At 39.6% G+C, this 20,878-nt stretch overlaps 7 protein-coding genes across 7 annotated transcripts; 5 read left to right on the top strand and 2 right to left on the bottom strand.

The window, feature by feature from the left end:
- Positions 1–918: 918 nt before the first annotated feature.
- LOC126784963 (uncharacterized) lies at positions 919–2,211 on the top strand. The gene is made up of 4 exons (XM_050510527.1): positions 919–1,097; positions 1,206–1,321; positions 1,423–1,592; positions 1,690–2,211. Exons 1-4 carry the CDS (start codon positions 1,046–1,048, stop codon positions 1,823–1,825), a joined length of 474 nt encoding a protein of 157 aa, XP_050366484.1. The 5' UTR covers positions 919–1,045; the 3' UTR covers positions 1,826–2,211.
- An 819-nt stretch (positions 2,212–3,030) lies between these two features.
- LOC126784955 (eugenol synthase 2) lies at positions 3,031–4,646 on the top strand. Its single transcript, XM_050510509.1, has 5 exons — positions 3,031–3,221; positions 3,334–3,468; positions 3,582–3,819; positions 3,925–4,128; positions 4,242–4,646. Exons 1-5 carry the CDS (start codon positions 3,036–3,038, stop codon positions 4,406–4,408), a joined length of 930 nt encoding a protein of 309 aa, XP_050366466.1. The 5' UTR covers positions 3,031–3,035; the 3' UTR covers positions 4,409–4,646.
- Positions 4,647–5,664: 1,018 nt separating this feature from the next.
- LOC126784954 (eugenol synthase 2-like) lies at positions 5,665–7,299 on the top strand. Its single transcript, XM_050510508.1, has 5 exons — positions 5,665–5,898; positions 5,977–6,111; positions 6,244–6,484; positions 6,659–6,862; positions 6,950–7,299. Exons 1-5 carry the CDS (start codon positions 5,710–5,712, stop codon positions 7,114–7,116), a joined length of 936 nt encoding a protein of 311 aa, XP_050366465.1. The 5' UTR covers positions 5,665–5,709; the 3' UTR covers positions 7,117–7,299.
- A 1,156-nt stretch (positions 7,300–8,455) lies between these two features.
- On the bottom strand, positions 8,456–10,672 carry LOC126784962 (protein RER1B-like). The gene is made up of 4 exons (XM_050510524.1): positions 10,557–10,672; positions 9,905–10,277; positions 8,904–9,084; positions 8,456–8,715 (listed from the first exon to the last, which is right to left on the bottom strand). The coding sequence occupies exons 2-4, from the start codon at positions 10,258–10,260 to the stop codon at positions 8,668–8,670; spliced, it is 585 nt and encodes a 194-aa protein (XP_050366481.1). The 5' UTR covers positions 10,261–10,277; positions 10,557–10,672; the 3' UTR covers positions 8,456–8,667.
- A 162-nt stretch (positions 10,673–10,834) lies between these two features.
- Positions 10,835–13,861, top strand: LOC126784958 (gamma carbonic anhydrase 1, mitochondrial). The gene is made up of 5 exons (XM_050510513.1): positions 10,835–11,021; positions 11,630–11,773; positions 12,320–12,445; positions 12,540–12,691; positions 13,326–13,861. Exons 1-5 carry the CDS (start codon positions 10,907–10,909, stop codon positions 13,605–13,607), a joined length of 819 nt encoding a protein of 272 aa, XP_050366470.1. The 5' UTR covers positions 10,835–10,906; the 3' UTR covers positions 13,608–13,861.
- A 1,251-nt stretch (positions 13,862–15,112) lies between these two features.
- LOC126784952 (uncharacterized) lies at positions 15,113–17,648 on the top strand. Its single transcript, XM_050510506.1, has 8 exons — positions 15,113–15,365; positions 15,545–15,817; positions 15,908–15,985; positions 16,111–16,149; positions 16,264–16,371; positions 16,698–16,795; positions 16,964–17,084; positions 17,186–17,648. The coding sequence occupies exons 1-8, from the start codon at positions 15,204–15,206 to the stop codon at positions 17,432–17,434; spliced, it is 1,128 nt and encodes a 375-aa protein (XP_050366463.1). The 5' UTR covers positions 15,113–15,203; the 3' UTR covers positions 17,435–17,648.
- Positions 17,649–17,889: 241 nt separating this feature from the next.
- LOC126784957 (proteasome subunit alpha type-1-B-like) lies at positions 17,890–20,464 on the bottom strand. The gene is made up of 2 exons (XM_050510512.1): positions 19,994–20,464; positions 17,890–18,609 (listed from the first exon to the last, which is right to left on the bottom strand). The coding sequence occupies exons 1-2, from the start codon at positions 20,342–20,344 to the stop codon at positions 18,115–18,117; spliced, it is 846 nt and encodes a 281-aa protein (XP_050366469.1). The 5' UTR covers positions 20,345–20,464; the 3' UTR covers positions 17,890–18,114.
- Between the last annotated feature and the right edge of the window lie 414 nt (positions 20,465–20,878).

Genomic DNA, 20,878 nt, shown 5'->3' with positions numbered 1-20,878 from the left:
AGAAACCGACTTGCTGACGTCGCCGAACCGAGCTCCAAGGAGGGTGACAGCAAGCTTAGCTTGCTCTAGTTCACCCACCGGAAAACAAACTGCAACAACAACAAAAAAACGAACTCAGGAAATAAGAGAGCAGTGCTTTGATACCAAGAGGAAAAGTGTTTTACACAACTTGAATTACACTTCTTCATCAATCTATCTATACATGATATCCTATATATAATAAAAAAACAACTAAATTCCTCCACTATCTTTCCTAAACTCCTCCGTGATTCGTGAATCACGGGCCTTGATTCACGCCAACAACAATTACGTACGATGTTAGTTAACTACGTAGTACGTACCTAAACATACTTCATTGTACTAGTTCGATCACTTCAGCTCATCCCTTACCTTTCATCATGTACCCACGGGAAATGCATGCAACTCACTTATGTTCGATCACATATTTCACTTAATTGAAAAACTAATTGAACTGTGTCCGTCAGGACTGTACTTGACTCCTCGTAGTTGTTTATAGTTCTGGTTTCTTGTATAGAAAACGAACATCGATCGTACTCGGTTGTACTTTGTCTGCAACATCAATTCCAGACTCATCGGCTAGCCGATGGATAATTATGGGAATATGGGTGAGTGATAAGTGTCCTGAAGGACTCGTGTCGCTTGCAAAACCGAGAGTAGTGGACTACATATCCTACTACTTTAGTTAAATACAAAGATGAAACAAATCCAAAAATCATGGTTTTGGCTGTGCCGTCATAATTTTAAAACCTGTGGGCTAGCGACCTGGTAAAGATTTTATTCATGTGTATCCAAACAAAAAAAAAACCATTCATTGCAAGTACATAAAAATCTGATCAGAGATAAGAACAACGTGGAAAAAGATAGAGAGATAAGACCAGGCCAAAAGGGTTCGATCGTATTTCTTATATAAGTTCGAGTGCATGTTCGACCAGTTTGTAAACATCAAAGTATCAAACGCAGTTTACAGTGAAGGTCTGTTTTTGCAAATTCTGTGTTTACCTGAATCGATATAGTCGAGGAGCAAATGGGTTCACTGATGCCAGGATGGGACTCGCCGGTCCTAAAATCAAAGTCAGGTAATAGTTAAGCTTAATCTCATTTGCTTGCTCCCCAGCTAGCTAGCCAGCTAGCTAGCATGTATGTATATACATATGCTTGATTATTATTTATCTTATTTGTTTTAGATATAAACAAGAGAAGTCATTCACTCACAAACGAGGAGATCGAAGCATTCTGGAAATCACTTAAGAAACTAGATGAGAAAGAACAACATATCATCGATGATGACACCACCTGTGAGGTACATGATATATATACACTTCAGTTACTTGTGTAGGTCTAAAATCTAAATTATTTCGTAAGAGCAACTCCAACGGTACGGTGTTTCTAAATTAAAAATAGGAGAAGACGGCTACCGTCAACAAGTCCGGCAAAAAATATGAAAAATCAAGCTCTTTGCCTATGGCTAGAACCAGTACAGATCAGGGTGGTCAGAAGAAATACTTCATGCACGGTGAGACTGAAACCATGGCCAGCACCGCTGACAAACTCTCAGCAGACAACATCGCCTGGTAAGTGCTACCGTCAAAAGTAAAAAAGAAAAAAGAAAAAAAAAAGATAAATTTGCATAGTCCATGTTCTTAATTAGTCTTTCTAGAAACTGCTCAGGTGGACTACGAGCAACTGGGCATTTCTGAACGAACTCCCTACAATTGAAGAACCTGTTCATGGTACCAGTAAACGTTATGCAACACAGTTTCACGTAGCCAACTCCTCTGGAGGTAGCGACGAAATTAGTGCTTGATCCGTCTTGACTCCATAGCCTAGCAGCTCATTCCAATTTAAAGCAATGGGCGTTCGTACGTACGATGAACTGTAAAACCAAAAAAAAAAAAAAAACTGCAAAAGCCTACTATATCACTATATGCAGTCGTAATACTGTAATATTGTATATCTATATATGTATATATGGTACTATATACCATTCCTACGTATACTTTTCTTGTATGTATAAGAAAGAGTTGGTGTATACATTGGAGGCTTTGTGTGATTAGTACTTCGTCACAAGTTTCTCTAACTAGCTATTTGTCTGGTAATTGTTTCACCGAGACATTGTAATCTCCTGTATATGTGCATATATGTACGTTTGTTTTGTGAAAAATTACAAAAGGGGAAGAATGATCGATTGCTCGTTGCCTCGTTCTATATTGCAGAAAATTATGGAGTAATTTAAAGACGGTGATGAACACCAATATAGATCACTAAAACCTTGACAATGATCAATTACTTGCTCATAATGGTAACGCTCATCATGTTCGTCCGTATATTGAACAAAAGTTCATCTCTATTAATAGCTCCAATTCAGTTAAAGTTGTGGGAACTGTATATAATGAGGCTCCTCTATTAGATTAGAAACGATTGATATGACACCGAGGATTTCATCCAGAAGAAGAGAAATAACCAAGCAAACTAGTGGAACATGCGCGGATGTGCTTCCTTGCTCTTCACCCTTTCGTCATGGGCCCTAAATTCAAAACCCGCATCATTTTAATGGGCGTAGCTCGTCCTTGTGCCCATGAAGCCTGAAGTCACCTGTTGGAATGTTTGTGACCAACTGTGGTCATATTTTTGCCCCTCACCAAACTCACCCTTGTCACTTGTGCACTTGCACGAGGGTATTCCTGACCAAATTCCACCTAAAATTGCCTTCAAAATGAAGCAAAATACGATCAATTGGTTTCCCAACCATCCTTTGCATTGTTTATGGGTGTTAGGTAGATAATGGTTAAGGGTATTCTCTTTGGGGATCTCTTTGAAAATAAGATAAAGACAAAGGTAAACAGTCCCATCACCAAACGCTGCAGCACCACCGACAATGTAATTATCATTCCCCTATAGTTTCTTCCGTAAAATGGACTCCTATATAGTGCACTTGAGAATGCACTAACTCATAAACAAAGAACAAAGAAGTTCCACATTCTCTTTGATTCAATCTTTTGTATCTCATACTTGCAATGGCTTCTCAGAAAAGTAAGATTTTGATCATCGGAGGCACCGGTTACATCGGCAAGTTCGTCGTCGAAGCGAGCGCAAAGGCTAACCATCCCACCTTTCTTCTTGTTAGGGAGACCACAGTCAATGACCCTGCCAAGGGAGCTCTCATTCAGAACTTCAAGAACTTGGGGGTCACTTTCCTCTATGTATGTATAGTTGTATACTTGTATACATCCTAAGCTATGATATGCACACTTTCTAAATCACATTTTCTTGTCTTTAATTCATCAGTTAACTCTGTACTTGTAAAATGCATAGGGCGATCTTTATGATCATGAGAGCTTGGTGAAGGCCATCAAACAGGTCGATGTGGTTATATCAACGTTGGGTTTCATGCAGATAGCAGATCAAACCAAGATCATTGCCGCCATTAAGGAAGCTGGTAATGTGAAGGTCGGTGTCTCATCACTCTCATGCATACTTAGTATTTCAGTCATTTCATCGGGCATCTTGTCATGCTTCAGTTTGTAAGACATTATTGATTTACTTCAATTATCGATCTTCAGAGATTCTTCCCCTCAGAGTTTGGAAATGATGTGGATCGAGTACATGCGGTTGAGCCAGCCAAATCAGCCTTTGCAATAAAAGCGCAAATCCGCCGCGCTATAGAGGCTGAGGGGATACCCTACACTTATGTCTCCAGCAACTGCTTTGCAGCCTATTTTCTACCCACATTGGTACAGCCAGGAGCCACTTCTCCACCCAGAGACAAAGTCATCATCCCCGGGGATGGAAATCCAAAGGGTAAGTTGCCAAAATACTAATGCAATTACGTAGAAGCGAGAGTTGATTGAGGTATTTCATCCAACATTTGGTAGTTAATGTTTTGTTTGTTGATGGTTTTGGTAGCAATCTTTAACAAGGAAAACGACATCGGCACCTATACGATCCGAGCGGTTGATGATCCAAGGACGTTGAACAAGGTCCTCTACCTCAAGCCTCCCAGAAACATATACTCATTCAACGAACTCGTTGCCTTGTGGGAGAAGAAAATCGGAAAAGTTCTTGAGAAGGTCTATGTTCCAGAGGACAAAATCCTCAACGACATTATAGGTCAGTTATGTAATAGGTTTCTAAGATTGAAATCCACCCTTCAATAATAAAAATGAAGCTATTTATATTGACGACATTGATTGGTTCACTTTCTGTTTTCCTCTTCTTTTCAGAGGCTCCAATTCCTATCAATGTGATATTGGCAATCAATCACTCTGTGTTTGTGAAAGGAGATCATACCAACTTCAAGATCGAGCCGTCTTTCGGAGTCGAAGCCTCCGAGCTGTACCCGGATGTTAAGTACACTACCGTGGAGGAGTATCTCGACCAATTCGTTTAAGCATCATTTGGTTGTTGATTGAGAATTCAAGATGTTTGCTAAATAAGGAACTAGCTTCATATGCGAGCGGGAGAGGGTTTTGCTATCTAAATATGCTGTTTATGCATGTCTTCTTCTATGAGGAAATGTACTAAACTTGATATATTGAATTCACCACTGGGATTGTTTCAAAAGCCGAAGTTATGATCAAACATCCTCTTTTCTGCAGTACTGTTTAGAATGCTTCTTCTAACTTTAATTTCCGAGTAGAATGTAGTTCATGAAGAGTGATACAGCGGAACTAACCCGTTGGAATGCACCAGCGGCAGTTTTGAATCCACAAAATTAGGGTTTCTCAACTCCGCGAGATCAGGATAATTAAAAAAACTCAAATGTTTATTGATAACAAAAGATGTCCAAATACAAGAAAAGATGATGCTTATATAAGCATCAATAACCTAAACAAAATCATAATCATAATCTACCATTGAAACCTAAGGATCCAAATTAAAAAGGAAACAATAATCTAAATGAAAGAGTTCTAAAAGGAAAATAAAACTAGCTTAAAATACTAAATCCCGAATTAGAACAGTAAGACGTTAGTATTTCGCTTAAAACTGACAGAGCTTACTAAAGTAAGTCTTGTAGATCTCGTCGTTCCTATTCTAGAAAGGTATTATGCGTCTCAAACGGACATTCTTGCCAAAATCTATTCTAATATTTTTCACGAATTAAAATCTGTAATTTTGTACGAGCAACCCAAAAAGTCCAAAATATTGTATTCTTAAATATTCTAGCAGTTATTTGTCTTAGAACGCGTGAATTACTTATCTTCAAATAATTATTCTTAATTGATTGTTCGCCGTTTCTTTGCCTAAAATATATTTAATTTGTCCTCTCCTTGTCCTGCATCAAAAATTTGAAAAGAAAATTAAAGTTTTCTCCAAACTTAGAATTTTTCAACCCTTGCAAGTATCATTAGTTTTTATATTGATAAATTAGGTGTCATAAGACGATGTAAGGGAACCAAATAAAAATGTGAGAAGATAACTATCACGGCATACGTATAAATAGATCTTTCCAAGTTTTATGCTAATTAGGACGATGACGGTGAAATTAAACATCAATATATACAGAGAGGTGATTCCGACCGTTCAATAATTTAGGTGAATCAAATGATACGCCATATATTAATATATGTACATTTCACAAATTGTGTTCCTATATAGAGCGCACTTAACCACAACTCTGGAACAGAGGAACTTCCGCACAGTCTTCTAGTTAATATTCACTCTCCAGCCTCCACTTGTTTGCTAATTGCAATGGCCGATCCTCGGAAAAGCAAGGTTTTGGTAATCGGAGGCACCGGCTACATCGGCAAGTTCATCGTTGAAGCGAGCGCAAAGGCTAACCATCCCACCTTTGCTCTTGTTAGAGAGACCACAGTCAATGACCCTGCCAAGGGAAAACTTATTCAAAGTTTCAAGAACTTGGGAGTCACTTTGCTCTATGTATATATACAACTTAGCTACCACCATCCGTTTTTGGCTTAATTACATTTAGTTAACTGGTTTATATTGATTGCATAGGGAGATATTGATGAGCACGAGGGTCTGGTGAAGGTGATCAAAAAGGTGGACGTGGTGATATCAACAGTGGGCATTCCAGCGGCACCAGATCAAACTAAGATCATTGCTGCCATTAAAGAAGCTGGTAATGTCAAGGTTAGCGTCTCCACCATTGAATATAGACTTAAGAGTAAGATCTAGTAGTGACCGTGATTATTTTGGTGTTACTATCTAAAGAAAGACTAGGATTCACTGATGTATCTGATATTACATTCACCTGATCATCAGAGATTCTTCCCATCGGAGTTTGGAAGCGATGTGGATCTTATACATGACATAGTTGAGCCGGCCAAATCTTTTTTTGCGAGCAAAGCGCAAATCCGGCGAGCTATAGAGGCCGAGGGGATACCCTACACATATGTCACCAGCAACTGCTTCGCCGGCTATTTTCTACCCTCATTGGTACAGCCAAATGCTACTTCTCCACCCAGAGACAAAGTCTTCATCCTAGGGGATGGAAATCCAAAGGGTAATTCACCTTATAACACAACAAGTCCAATTCCGATCCTTTATGCTCTTATGCAGAAGCAACATTCATTGTTTGATTTATAGAACCTCAATCTCTCATATAGTATGCGAAGTTAAAGTGAATCATCATTTCGGGTCCTTGATGGCTAATTTTGTTTACGTAATTTTGGTACAGCTATCTTTGTCAAGGAAGAGGACATTGGCACCTATACAATCCGAGCAGTTGATGACTCAAGAACACTGAACAAGGTTCTCTACCTCAAGCCGCCTCGAAACATCTACTCCATGAATGAACTGGTTGCCTTGTGGGAGAAGAAAATTGGCAAACTACTTGAGAAGGTCTATGTTCCAGAGCAAAAACTCCTCGACGACATTATAGGTCAGTTTAGTTTAGAGATTTAGAGAACGACCTTCACATAATGAAAATGAAGTTGTCGATGAAATTTGATTCACTGTTTTTTTGCAGCGACCCCATTTCCAGAAAATTTGATAATGGGAATCTACCACTCTGTGTTTGTGAAAGGAGATCTTACCAACTTCGACATTGAGCCATCGTTGGGAGTTGAAGCTTCCGAGCTGTACCCGGATGTTGATTACACCACTGTGGAGGATTACCTCCAGCAATTTGTTTAAGCATTATATAAAGTTGTTGATTAACATGTAGCTAAATAAAACCTTAGTACTTGTAATATTCTCAGCTTGTGCTTGTATCCTTTGGTTTGTCTCAGTACAATTCCCTGAAACGAAAATAACACCTAGCTACCTATGTACTGGAAAACCAGGAATACAGTTTTCCTTCCCCTTCTCTTTTACAAATTTCTTTCAAAGATGATCGGAGAGGCTTAAAGCATGCTTAAAAGAGCTTCATGCATGAACACAAAATTAGACTAAAAAAGGGTCATTTCAACCTGAGTTTAGTTTTTCTGATCACCAATCTCAACGATTCTGAGAAAACTTTCGCAAGATCGACTCTGCTAGTCTCCGAGCCTGTCTCTGGAATTGGAGTTGGTGCCGGTGACGGTGCCTCTGCAGGTGAGGGTGCAGAATAAGTGCTCATTCGATGTTTCACCGCATATCCTATCAATCTTCTAGCCTTGATTTCCTTAATTCCCTCATCTGCAAAATAAGAAGCAGATGATGAACAAGTTACGTTGAATTCAAGCAACCGAGAAATCAATACAAGAGAAAAGGTTAGACACAATTTGGTTAAGCTAGTGCTTCTTACCTTGTAATTCCGAGTAAGGTTTTGAAGTTTCCGACAAGATAATGAGTGTGGGGGTGATGATAGTAAGAGCAGCCCAGCAAAAGAATATCACAACATAAATTCTCCCACTCATTTGTGGAAAGAATGCTAACAAATTTGGTTCAGTGGGACGGAATGTGATGCTTGGCTTTGAAGGTATTTAACACTTTATGCAATCATTTAGAAGAGAGAGAAGGAGAAATAAGAAGGAAGAAGACCTCAAACAAATTAGCTGGCCCTGTCCAATTAATATTGTCCACCTATAAAATACTAAACTTCTTTTCATGTGTTATATTATCATTCAGAATGATATCATATAAAGTCAAGTAATAGCAAATTAACAACTAAACTTTGTGCTATCGTTACCAAGTTGTTGGAGGGTTGTTATACCAATTCTGTCTGATTAGACATCTATCTGGCACCTAAACCCCATGCCAGAATCTCCCTCCTATCCCACCTGGAAATGCCTCCAGAGAATTCATAGCATATGAATAATATGATCATGATCGCTATTCGGAGATTATGTAAAGCTCAACGGCAAACAAGTTGGGATTATTGTCAACGTGCTTGTTATTGACTAGTTCAATGTCTTTGTTGGAATGAATTCTAACGCAACTTGCTGCCGGGATTTAGAACCATACCATGTGAGTACACAGAAACCGACCGCAAGAGGATGCGCAAATAGGCAGCCTCAACATTCAGAAATCAGAAGTAAACACAGAATGAGAACGGTAATTACATGACAGTATCAAGAAATTCATATTAATGAGGCGAGGATCTCAAGTTATGCAAGTTACAACTGCTTGTTAAAATCCTAATAGCATGCAAAAAGTCAACATATCTATAAGTTCTATAACCTTGCAAGAGTTGACAAGAAAGGTGTTCAGAATAGCTAAAAACATTTGAACACTGCACTTCTTCCCATTCTGTTTTCCTAACTTTCATTCCGCGGCGCCACTACTATTTGCAGCAGGCTTCCCTACATACCTCTAATAATCCAAGGAAATGAGTTAGTAGATTGAAGTTAAAGAAGCTAAAGATGACAACACTAATCAACAGAAAAAATCTAGAACCTTATCGCCACAAATTGAATTTCAAATGGACTTGGAAGAGGGAAGGAGATGGTTAAAAAATAATATGGGGTAATATCAGGTGAACAATACTCTAGGACCCTCACCTGCTTCCCAATGCTGAATGGAATATACTTGTACTTGATCATGTGCATGATTTGGCGCTTCATCGTAAGGACAAAAAGAACAATCCAATAACAGAGGAGTATGGGCCAGAAAACAGGGACATCAAAAACAGAAAAGAAGGTCATCAGAAAGGCGACACAGAAAGCCTTTGTAATGGAATACCTGAAACCACACAAGTAAACCAATTAGTAAGTTTGAGACTCGGGTTATAGTTGTGAAAATTCAGTACAAACATACATGAACACATTATTGCATATAAGCACAGATAGTAATGTGTTTGATCACTGACAATACATTCATCAAATAATCATCTTGACTGCTGAATTCATCCACACAGATCCCTATTTGCAGTTTCGCTCTACTAGAACCACTTCAATCTCCCCACTATTCACATGCCTTATCCCACAATCTATATCGTCACTCCCTGTCGTTGAGGTGTTTCTTTTTAAGAACGTCCATGAGGTGTTTCATCAGCTTGAAACATGTGAAAAATAAATCATCTTGGAGATTTATCAGGCTTCCTATTCAGAACAAAGCCAAAGAAACCTCAACTTCTGCATGTCAATATGTCTCAGAACTACTTTAGGTCGATGAGCAAAGAAACAGAAAGACTGAGATAGGAGAAAAGCCTTGTAATTAGCAACATAAAAGTATAGACAATAGTAGAGAGGCCTGTCATATGACCTCCATCAGCAATACACATAAGAATTGTATCACAGAAAACAAACTTCAAGCAAGGGATAAAGCATATTCATTGACCAGGCACAGAAACTCAGTGTTTAATATGAAAATCTTCTCCCTCTGTCACAAATTACCTAATACATTGAAGAACATACCAACACAGCAAGTTCCTATGTAGTCAATACTCAATAGATGCATTTAACTAGCCACACATTTTACCCTAGCCAGAGTATACATCATATCACTCCATAAAAGGAACAAATCAAAGTAACTTCTAAAAGGACATATGTTCCATAATTACCAGAACTTGAACTCAGGAAGGCGGCGAATGAATGGCTTAAACTCATCCGATCCCCAACTCGGCAATGCAGCCCCATCCAAGCCCTCAAGCTCCGGATCAACCTTTGGCGAAAGAAATCCAATCAACAAATTCAAAATATAGATCCCCAATCCATAAGACACAATGTAAAACCCCTGAACCAAGTAAACTCGCAACACGAAAATCACAGCCACAGCAAGCGTCCCCAGCCACCTATGGACCGGATTCGGAGTCGAACGGTCCAAGTAATACTGAAATGTCTTGGCAAACTCATCCCTCCACTTGGCAAGCGGCGCCACCGCCGAGCCTGCATCACTCGCCACTCCTCCTCCTTCCATCAAAACCTCTAAATTTCCTGATCAACCAAAACCGAAAGCTAGCTCAATTGAAATGATCGCAGTTTCGGCGTCATTAATATTCATTATCAATACAAATGTGATACACACATGAACAAAAACAACACCGAGTCCTGATTCGGCACATTTCACAATTTGATAATCATAGCTATAATTCAAATCCAAGCTGAAACAAAACCCTAGCGTAACTCACAAATCAAAGAAGGAAAGCTAGTACGTCAAATTGGCGATTTAAGGAACCATGATTAAATTTCAAAATCAGAGAAAGAGCTTTACACCTTGACAAAACGGCGACGTTTAAGAGTCCGACGAGAGCTTCAGATTCTGTTTCGTTTCAATTCTCAGAAAACCAGAAGGAAAAGCTTTTGCGCCGTTAAGCGGTTAGGGGGGGGGGTCGAAACGGTGCGTTTAATTACCTGACGGGGCCTTGTTAATTTGAAACAAAGTCAGGGGTGGTTTGGTAAATTGGTTACCGGGATATTGAAAAGGTCGAATATGCCCTCCGCTCTTGGGGATGTTATACAGTGCCGTCGCGGTAGCCATTTCTTTTGATTTTCTCTCTCTCAATCTCCGGCCTGGTAGCGTTGAGTACATCGGAGACTGGGGAAGTGAGTGGGGTGGAACAAAGATGGGGACTTTGGGGAGAGCGATATACACCGTCGGATTCTGGATTAGGGAGACGGGCCAGGCCGTCGATCGGCTCGGCAGCCGCCTCCAGGGGAGCTACTACTTCAAGGAGCAGCGTGAGTTTTCTCGCTATAAACCCTAGATCCCTATTTTTGGTATCAATCTGTTAAATTCGTTGTGGTTCTGTTTGTTAGTGATTGTGTGGAGTCTGTTTGGTTCACATTTGGTGCTGATTAGAATTCACTTAGCTGTAAGATTAGGATCAAGTCTGTGGCTTTGTAAGATTAGGTTAAGTGTTTGGTTGTGTTAGCTGGACTGTGATTGGTTGGTTGGTTGATCAGAGATGGTGTGAGAAATGTGAGAATGTGTGCTACTAATAGATTATAATACACTATAGTGTTGTATTTTGATCGTTACTGTATAGCATTTTACAGAGAAAGTGATGCAAGATGGTTTAGATGGCAAACAATTGTAAATGGGCTCTATTGGAATCGCGAAATGTAGAAATATTAGGAATGTTTTTTGGAGTTTTGGAAGCCGTTTTAGGTGTCTTGCTTGTGGTAATGGTGGAAGGTTTTGGGGTTGGATGAGTATTGAGCTATATGTTTTTTCATAGGGGAGGAATTAGAGACTGAGAATGTTGAGTATTTATGATGTGCACTGGTTTTATTTCTGTTATGTAGATGAACTTCCTCTGTTGTATTGAGGATGTTCTTTTGTGCAGTGTCTAGGCATCGGACTCTTATGAATGTATTTGATAAAGCTCCCGCGGTTGACAAGGATGCATTTGTGGCCCCAAGTGCCTCTGTCATTGGTGATGTTCAAGTGGGAAGAGGATCTTCTATTTGGTATGGATGTGTATTGAGAGGTAAGAACTTCTTTTGAGACGCAATGTCAGCTAAATGATACATGCTTTGGTACTTTCGGAAATTGCAAGTTCGTTTTGTATGAGCTGATGGTTCGGAACATTTCATTATTTTAACTCGTCACTGAATTACATTAGCAAATATGAGTAATCTCAGACTTCTCAATGTACTTGTTCACATCTTTCATAGCTTACAATTGCATTTTTTTTCGATTTTATCTTATGGCTATCACTGTTAGAGAGCTAAGTAGTGATTTGCCTGCCTAGTTATTCCTAGAGTAAGAAGACGAATTGCAACTGGATTAAAATAGATTACTGTATTCCATGTAATTAATTGACATGAGTACATAAATCATTGAAATAACTGAGCACTTAGTTTGCTTCCATACAATGGTTAAGGATTAGCCTATGGGGTATAGAGTTTGAAGTTTATGTTAAGTAATGATCTGTAAGACTCTGGTTAGTGAATTTTGGATAATCTCAAATGAATTGTTGCTTATCTATTTTTCCGGGTCTTGTGACAATGCATATATATGTCTCTATGCATAGGTGACGTGAACCACATTGTTATTGGAGCTGGAACTAACATACAAGACAACTCCCTTGTTCATGTGGCAAAGTCTAATTTAAGTGGGAAGGTGTTGCCAACCATTATTGGTGATAATGTCACTGTAGGTGAGTAATGTGTTGACCGAGGATGAATGGTATCGTCGACTCATATTATGTGAATTTCCCTGATGATTTACGTATACAATCTATAATTGGTCAGGTCACAGTGCTGTTGTACATGGCTGTACGGTTGAGGATGAGGCCTTTGTTGGTATGGGAGCAACACTGCTTGATGGTGTCGTTGTTGAGAAACATGCTATGGTTGCTGCCGGATCCCTTGTGAGACAGAATACAAGGATCCCTAGTGGAGAGGTATGTCTAGATGCGCGCCTACTGAACCCCCTTCTTAATTTGATCATTTTCTTTTGGAAAGTATGATGATTGTATCAAGCAAGCAAAAGTAGCTCAGAATTTGGACGTATATTGCATATACCACCATCAGGCATCCAGATCACTGATCTAGTACATATAGTGCTTTGGATTAGAAAAACCATAAAACTATCTTTGATCAGAAGTCAAAATAAAGACCATCTTTTGTAATACACACCCTATCTTCAACTAGAGTTGCATAAAGTAACAATACGGATAAGTGGATTGGGAGTCTCGACTTTCTTTTCTATCTTTCATATCATTATGATCTGCCTTCGGTCATCAACCTTATGATACTGTTATTGTAAATGCTTGGGATTATTATTGTTTGAAAAGTTGATTTTTATTTATAAGTATAAGATAACATGCTAGTTGATTTGATTTTAAGAGCTAAATGATTATTGTATACCTTTTAAATTTGTTTGTTGTTAATAAAAGTAACGGCTTTGTGACATGGGTGTCATGCTGTCCAATGCAGTTTAATCAATGCAATCTGAATTTTGCTATTTTAATTGTACTTGTACGGTTATTGAACATTTTGTGATTAAGCGATAAAATACTGTAAAATGTATCGCAGGTTTGGGCAGGAAATCCAGCCAAGTTTTTGAGGAAGCTCACAGATGAAGAAATAGCCTTCATCTCCCAGTCAGCCACCAATTATACCAACCTTGCACAAGTCCATGCAGCTGAGAATGGGAAGTCCTTTGATGAGATTGAGTTTGAGAAGGCCCTTCGTAAGAAGTTTGCTCGACGTGATGAGGAGTATGACTCAATGCTGGGTGTTGTGCGTGAAATTCCCCCAGAACTTATACTTCCAGATAATGTATTACCAGATAAAGCACTCAAGGTTGAAAAATAATTTCGTGAGTTTTTTTTTCCTTCTTCAACTCAAATCTTGAGAGATTTGGTGTCATGGAATACTTGTTGTTAAGTGCAAATATGTGGAAAAGGTATCATTTCCTTTCCTAATAATACCCAACATGTTTTAGGGCAGAACTATGAATCTTTTCTAGCCATTGGATCCACTCTTTCTGCGGCTTTTCAGAAACTATTATTTCTGCTGTGGCAGGTTGTATGATGATGATAATTTTTGTATGCGAAGTACTATTTCTAAATGCTGCTGTAGTACTCTTGATTCATACATTTATCTATGAAAGTATTGGTCTATTGCTACATGCAAAACTAAATTCATCCATTAACAAAGAGCATACTTCAAACCTTGACTCAGGGCTTTGCGCTTGAGATGTTGAATGATGTTGCAGGTGAAATTATTGTTGTGAAGCAACATTGCAGACTAAACATTAGAATCTTTTGTGGTCCATAGAGATCGAAGAATCGTCACTGCTTGGCATGTTGCAGCTATACACTTGACCCCAAACCTACTTTGCCTAAGAACTAAAGCTTGTGATGCGTTTTTTAAGTTAAAAGGCTAATCATTCACGACCAAGGTACAAGCTACATTAGCTACTGCACAATGTGAGCCTATGAATGTTGTTGTATAGTGCAGATGAAGATAAAGTTCTGGGGTTTTGTATTTGTTGGCTGATCGGAATCTTAGAAAGTTAAAAAACACAATTTCGATTGAAAGCGACGAATAGATAATGTCGCCCCACCAATCAATCATAACCCCAGTGAATCTTTGTTATCGGCTCCGTTGTTTGTTTCCTTCGTCGTTTCTTTCCTCCAACACTATTGAGTGTATTCCTATTTCTTTTTGTGGCAACTTGACAATGCTGACACTTTCTCACACCAACATTATTGGCCAACACTTCCGACGAGTATTTTGTTGCCCGAAGTCTCTCCTCTACGAAGCGGACAAATTCGTACCGACAAAGATTATGGGCTTTTGTCAATCGAATTTTCTTCGGTCTGAAAGAAAATAAGCGAGTTGAGCATTTTTGTAAACGAGTATGAACAATTCTTGCAAATAAGAGAGATATATGCGGATAATCTGATTGTTTCTCATATTTCGAACGTTAGTAAAACTTACAACAACCAAAACAAGAACATATACTTTTTAGGGTAGAAAGTATCGGTCGAGTGAGCTACAACTCCGGTCGAGATTGGCTCCTCCTAAAGGATGTTTTTCACAATTTATAGTTGCCAACCATAAACCACATATTACTAGAAAAACCAATGGGGTGTTTGCCTCACTTGTGATGTAACGATTTCACTTGGTATAATTGTAAAAACCAACTTACATTTGCAACGAAGTCCAAGTTGAGATAAGATAGCATCTCCAGAATTCCAACGACAAAAGGTCAAAAGTCGTCGTTAAGAGCCCTTCATTATAAAAACCGGACCGGACCGGACCGGACCGGACCTGCAGCTGATGGCCTGATGCAAGACTCATGCTGCTTTGGTCCCAGTGTCTATATATAGTTAAAACACTTGAGGCACTGAAATCCACCGAGGAGTCATAGCCGGAAAAAATCCCCAGAGGGGCCCGCAAAACATGGGAGCAGAAGCCATCTTGTTCACCACCACCACCAACTCCAACAGCGGCGAGGCTCCTCTGGTCCTCGGACTTCAAGCCGCCGCCCTCGTCGACCACGTGGCACGCGTGGACTGGTCCTTGCTCGACCAACTCCCCGGCGAGCGCGGTGGCTCCATCCCAGTATTCACTCTTAACTCTACTTCATGTCTAAGTAAAACTTGGGTGTTGTCAATTTGGAGTTCATGGCTATCCTAGTTAGTGGTTACTGCTCACTCTTGGTGGGTTTGTTGTTTTGTGCCAAAAGAGTTAAGCTTTGTGAGAAAAGGTTCAAGCTTTTGTTTTATTTTGACTATTTTTAGGTTCAATTTGAAGAGCTTGAGCATATATTGAGAGAGGTGAAGACCCATGTTATATCATCCCCTGATGAATCTTTGGATTCTTTGCCAATGAAAACCATGGCGGGTGGGAGTGTGGCCAATACTATTAGAGGGTTGAGTGCAGGGTTTGGAATCTCTAGTGGGATTATTGGTGCATGTGGGGATGATGAGCAAGGGCGGCTGTTTGTTAGTAACATGAGCTCTCATGCTGTGAACCTTGAGAGGTTGAGGATGAAGAAGGGACATACAGCTCAGGTTCGCTTTGTTTTCGGGTTTTGTTTATGGCATTCTTGTTGATCAATATTGCTTGGTGCTGAAGGTGTGTTGGTGATTGGTGTAATGTAGTGTGTTTGCTTGGTTGATGCGTCTGGTAATCGGACAATGCGTCCATGTCTCTCTAGTGCTGTGAAACTTCATCCAAAGGTACATGCGTCTGTTTGTGTCAATCTGTGTGTTGAGCTATCATTTTCTTTGGATAATTAGCTATCGTTTTCCTTGAATGGTTTTTCAGATGAGATAATGAGAATTATTAACATTTTGTTTACCAGGAGGATGGCTTAACAAGAGCGGATTTTAAAGGATGTAAGGTTGGTCTCTTTCATAGTTCGTATAATTCTACATTTCTACTCCTAGTTTAGTACAATGCCTTTCTTCAGTGATATTTTTCATTCGCTGAACTTGAAATGCCTCTTTTCTTTCAGTGGTTGCTGCTGAGGTATGGCATAATTTACATAGAAGTGATCCAGGCAGCTATACAGGTTGCCAAGCAAGAGGGTCTACTTGTATCATTGGATTTGGCCAGCTTTGAGGTACTAGTATCTCTTACTAACAAACAAACAAAAAACAAAAAAATAGTGGAGGTTATAGTGCTGTAGTACCATATAACCAGAAGCTTAAGTAATGGGGGGTATTGGGAAATCAAAACCAAGTACTAGCATCTGCTACATGTCTATGCAAGTAATTGAATCAAATTTGAACCTTAAATGTGAACTAAAAGCAAATGAATTGTATATATATTGGTGTCTACTTTAGAATACAAGTGAAAGCTATCTTTGACTATTTTTTATTTCTTACCTTTTCTTTCGTATCAAATCTCAGGGATGTATATACTTACGTAGTTTCTTACGTTATCCAGATGGTTCGCAACTATAAATCACCTCTTCTTCAGTTGCTGGAGTCAGGTAATATAGACCTCTGCTTTGCTAATGAAGATGAAGCAACAGAGCTGATAAGGTGACTTTCGTTCTACAGTTTTAACCAGTTGATAAAATCAACTCACTTTAAATGATATAAAGTCAAGATAAGGCAATTAAGGATTTTCCTTCCAGTAGATACCATTCCGGTTCATTTTTCTGTTCTTCTCCTTTTGAACTTAGAAATGATGTTTATTTTGTCATGCAGAGGTTGTAATGGTGAACAAGATGCTGACCCCGAGGCTGCACTCGAATATTTGGGGAAACACTGCCAGTGGGCAGTGGTGACATTAGGCAGTAATGGATGCATCGCAAAGCACGGAAAAGAGGTTGGGTCACTTCAAAAGATTTTCCTCAATTATATCTGAATATTGTTGCCTAACAATGGTATTTATGAATTTTCTTGTTTTCTTTCTCATTTACTGTTTAGATTGCGAGGGTTCCAGCCATTGGGACAGCCAATGCAGTAGATGCCACAGGAGCAGGCGACTTGTTTGCCGGTGGGTTTTTGTACGGATTGGTGAAGGGATTGTCTCTAGAGGAATGCTGCAAAGTTGGCTCATGCAGTGGGGGAACTGTTATTCGTTCTCTTGGCGGTGAGGTGCCACCTGAGAATTGGCAATGGATGTACAAGCAAATGCAGATCAAAGGCCTCCCTCTTCCGGACATCCAACTATAAATCTTTTTTAAAGGAAATTGTTTTTGAGACCACGGTTGCTAGAAATATCATATCAAAGCATTTCGGGGACTGGTTCAACAGATTCTAGACCAGGCTCCGGCAGATTTATAGTTGGGAGGCACTGTGATTCTCGGAATAGCTTCCCTTTTTATTGTATGCTGCAATTCTGTTTGTTTTACAAGTATTGGTTAATGCAAAATTCTAATTATTCTCAGTTTTCACCTCACCTCACACCATTTTGATCTGTTTGATCAGTTCATCTCTTCTCAACTTGGAAGAATTTTCAACTAGAATTTGAAACCAAAAGTTGCATAAGAAAATTTAACTTGCAATTCCCTTGTGATTACTTGACATGATTGAAATCTTCTGCCTTCGACTTTCAGCATGTACAGACTCAACACACCTGTAGTATCAACTCACACCACACGGATATAAATCCATTCGATAAGACTAGATAAATAAACTGTATCTTGAGCATAAACTTCATCTAATGATAGGCCGCCTTAATTGTTTGCACAAGTGAAACCAGGTAAACGCATAGCCTTGTAAGAAAAAGAGAGAGAAAAAGGAGAAAGCAAAGGTCCAACAATAGATGATTATCTTCCCAATACAATTCAATCTTACGAAACACGTGATAAAATCTCATTGAAAGGATGGAAAGACAACTACTTCCAGCATCTTCAAATATCCATTGGAGCTACATCGGCCTCAGGAGCAGCACCCCCGTCAGCTCCAGCACTCCCTTCTGCAGGAGCACCCTGCTCGGCTGGAACCACAGCATCAGGTTCAGCAGCAGGCGCTTCATCCTGTGCCACAATCTCGAATCTATCAATCATCTCTTGTACTTCGTTCTGATCCAATATATGGAATGCCTCCCCAACTCCCATCACAGCAACTGTGCATATGGAACTCTTGAGTTTTTCCCCCTGCAAGGTTTCCCTTGTCGCAATGAGTGCATCCTTGATCAGATCATCCCGTGTTGAATTTGCGAAGCTTTCAAACCTGCGTTCCAAGTATGTCTTTGCAGCTTGTGAGCGAGACCCCATTGCAAAAGCCTGGTATTCGAAGTAGTTTCCACTTGGGCAGTTGTAATATAGATGGGCTCCAGATTCATCCAAACCACCTACTAGAAGTCCCACCCCATATGGTCGTTTCCATGAGCGTTGAGTGCAAACCTGCCACACACAAGAGTCTAAGATGATCCAACAAATGTGTATAACAAGGAAAGAACCATCTGACTGGGAAGAACTTAATAACTCGCAGTTTTGAATCAAATTATTAACTTCCGAAAACAAATAGATTTTACACCAAAAAAAAAACTGCAAAAATATAACAGCAGAGCAAAGTTGCAGGTTGCTAACAGACAATGTGCAAGTATACAAATCAGTAACTTCTGAAAACAAATAGATTTTACACAAAAAAAATGGAAAATATAACAGCAGAACAAAGTTGCAGGTTGCTAACAGACAAAGTGTAAGTACACCAATTACAATCACTGATGAAGAAAGATATGGCAACTAAAATCATTTACTATTCTACTCAATCCATCACTTATATCCTTGCGTAGGTGAACACATTAGAACAGCGCAAAGCTAAGCTTCAGAAACTTAAGCAGAAAGTTAGAGGATTCAAACATTGGAATACATATATTCGTGCATGTCTTCCTATGCATAGATCTGCACACACAGATAACAAATGCCAGGATACAGCGTGCAGTGCAGCAATTAACTCCACCAGTCAAATTAACATTAGGACAACATTGCCGCAGAGTCAGGCCTGTGATTTGCTCCCATGTGAAGCCAGACCTAGCTACTTTTTACAGTTCAAGATGGTAAGATTCGAAGGGGACCTAACCTTCTTCAGTCCTCATAGCATGTTGGGGGATTGTGGTTAAATCCATATTGTATATGACTATATGTCCTGAATGACCAGGTTATTGATTGCAAACAACCTTGGTTCTCCATGGTAGCACAAGGGTGAACGACAATTGGTTCAGGTTGGTTACATTATTTACACAAAAAAAAAATTCCAAAAGCTTATATAAAAGACCAACACAGAATAATTTGCATTGAAATACGTAGTTCTTCACACATTAAGCGGTCTTATAGTCTGAAATCCAACAAATTGAGGAGTTCAAACACAACCAATGCAACAAAAATCTATAGTTACCAGCAAAACCAACCCCTACCACCTCCACTTACAAAGGCAAGTGTTCAACCTGAACAATCTACAAATGAAAAACCATAGCCTAGAAAACTTCGACTTCGTAAACATATGGATTCATGCTCTGGTTTTCCAGTAAGAACAATAACCGTCCCACAGCTCAGTCCAGCTGGTTGAGCACAAATAAAGTCTGCAATTCTACTGTATCAAGTAAAAACACTAAATTTACACACCAAATTTACTCCTTTACCTATCAAATTTCCACAAAATAACCCCAATTTCAATTAGCCCTAGCTCCCCAAAAGCCCTAACCCCAATTCCGAATCCAAAATGACCAAAAAATTACGGAAATTAACACCAGTTAAAAAAATTAAATTTAGGGTTCGGAACAAGCACCTGCGCCTTATCGGCGAGCTGAACGACGAGTCGTCCGACGGGGAGAGGCGACTCATAGGTGTAGTTGTAGTTGATGCACTCGGATCGCATGTAGCGGGACAAGACACGGCCGTCGGCGGTGAGTCCGGCAATGGCGACGCCGATGTGGTCGTCGATCTTGAAAATCTTCTTCTGGTGAGAAGAGAGCTCGGAGTTGGCCTTGTTGACACACGCCAGGACGACGTGGGTCTTAGATCGGAGTCCAATCGCCGCCGAGCCTTGCTTCACGGCCTCCATGGCGTACTCCATCTGGAAGAGACGCCCGGCGGGGCTCCATGTGGTGACGTCAGTGTCGTACTGGTTCCTGAACATGGTTAAAACGTTTGCCCTAAATTTGTAGGCTTTGGGTTTTTGGGTTCAGAGTGAGCCAAAGTTTGGATTTTTATGGTGAGGTTTTTCTTTCTGTTCAAGGCAAACTGTGACTTTCTCTCTTTCTCTTCTCTGAGATAAACGGAGGAGGGGTTTTGCTTTTCCTCTCTACTGCTCTTTGGTAAATGTTGGGCTTCTGGGCTCATACTTGGGCCTAATGTTACAAAGTAGTTGTTGGGCCCTAGTTCATCAATTACATTTCATATGTTTCAGGCCCAGGTTAGCACCGAGGTGCGATTGAAAAAATTTGTTTGCAGATTTACTCAGCAGTAGTTTTTAAAAGTTCTATTTTGCAGCTTTCATAATTTGTCTAGAAGTTAAATTTGAGTTCGTGAACTTATGAAATAAGTTTATTCACCAAACATTTTAGTTAGATTATTTGAGAATTTAAACTCAAACTCGGGGACAAACTCAGCCTCGTTGTGGTGTAAATTTGATGCGGATTTTAGTATATGCCTTGATACAGAGAACTGATTA

The sequence above is a fragment of the Argentina anserina genome, chromosome 2, assembly GCF_933775445.1.
Source record: "Argentina anserina chromosome 2, drPotAnse1.1, whole genome shotgun sequence".
Lineage (NCBI taxonomy): Eukaryota > Viridiplantae > Streptophyta > Magnoliopsida > Rosales > Rosaceae > Argentina > Argentina anserina.
The sequence above is the reverse complement of the archived record's forward strand: the minus strand, read 5'-3'. Positions and strand labels throughout refer to the sequence as shown.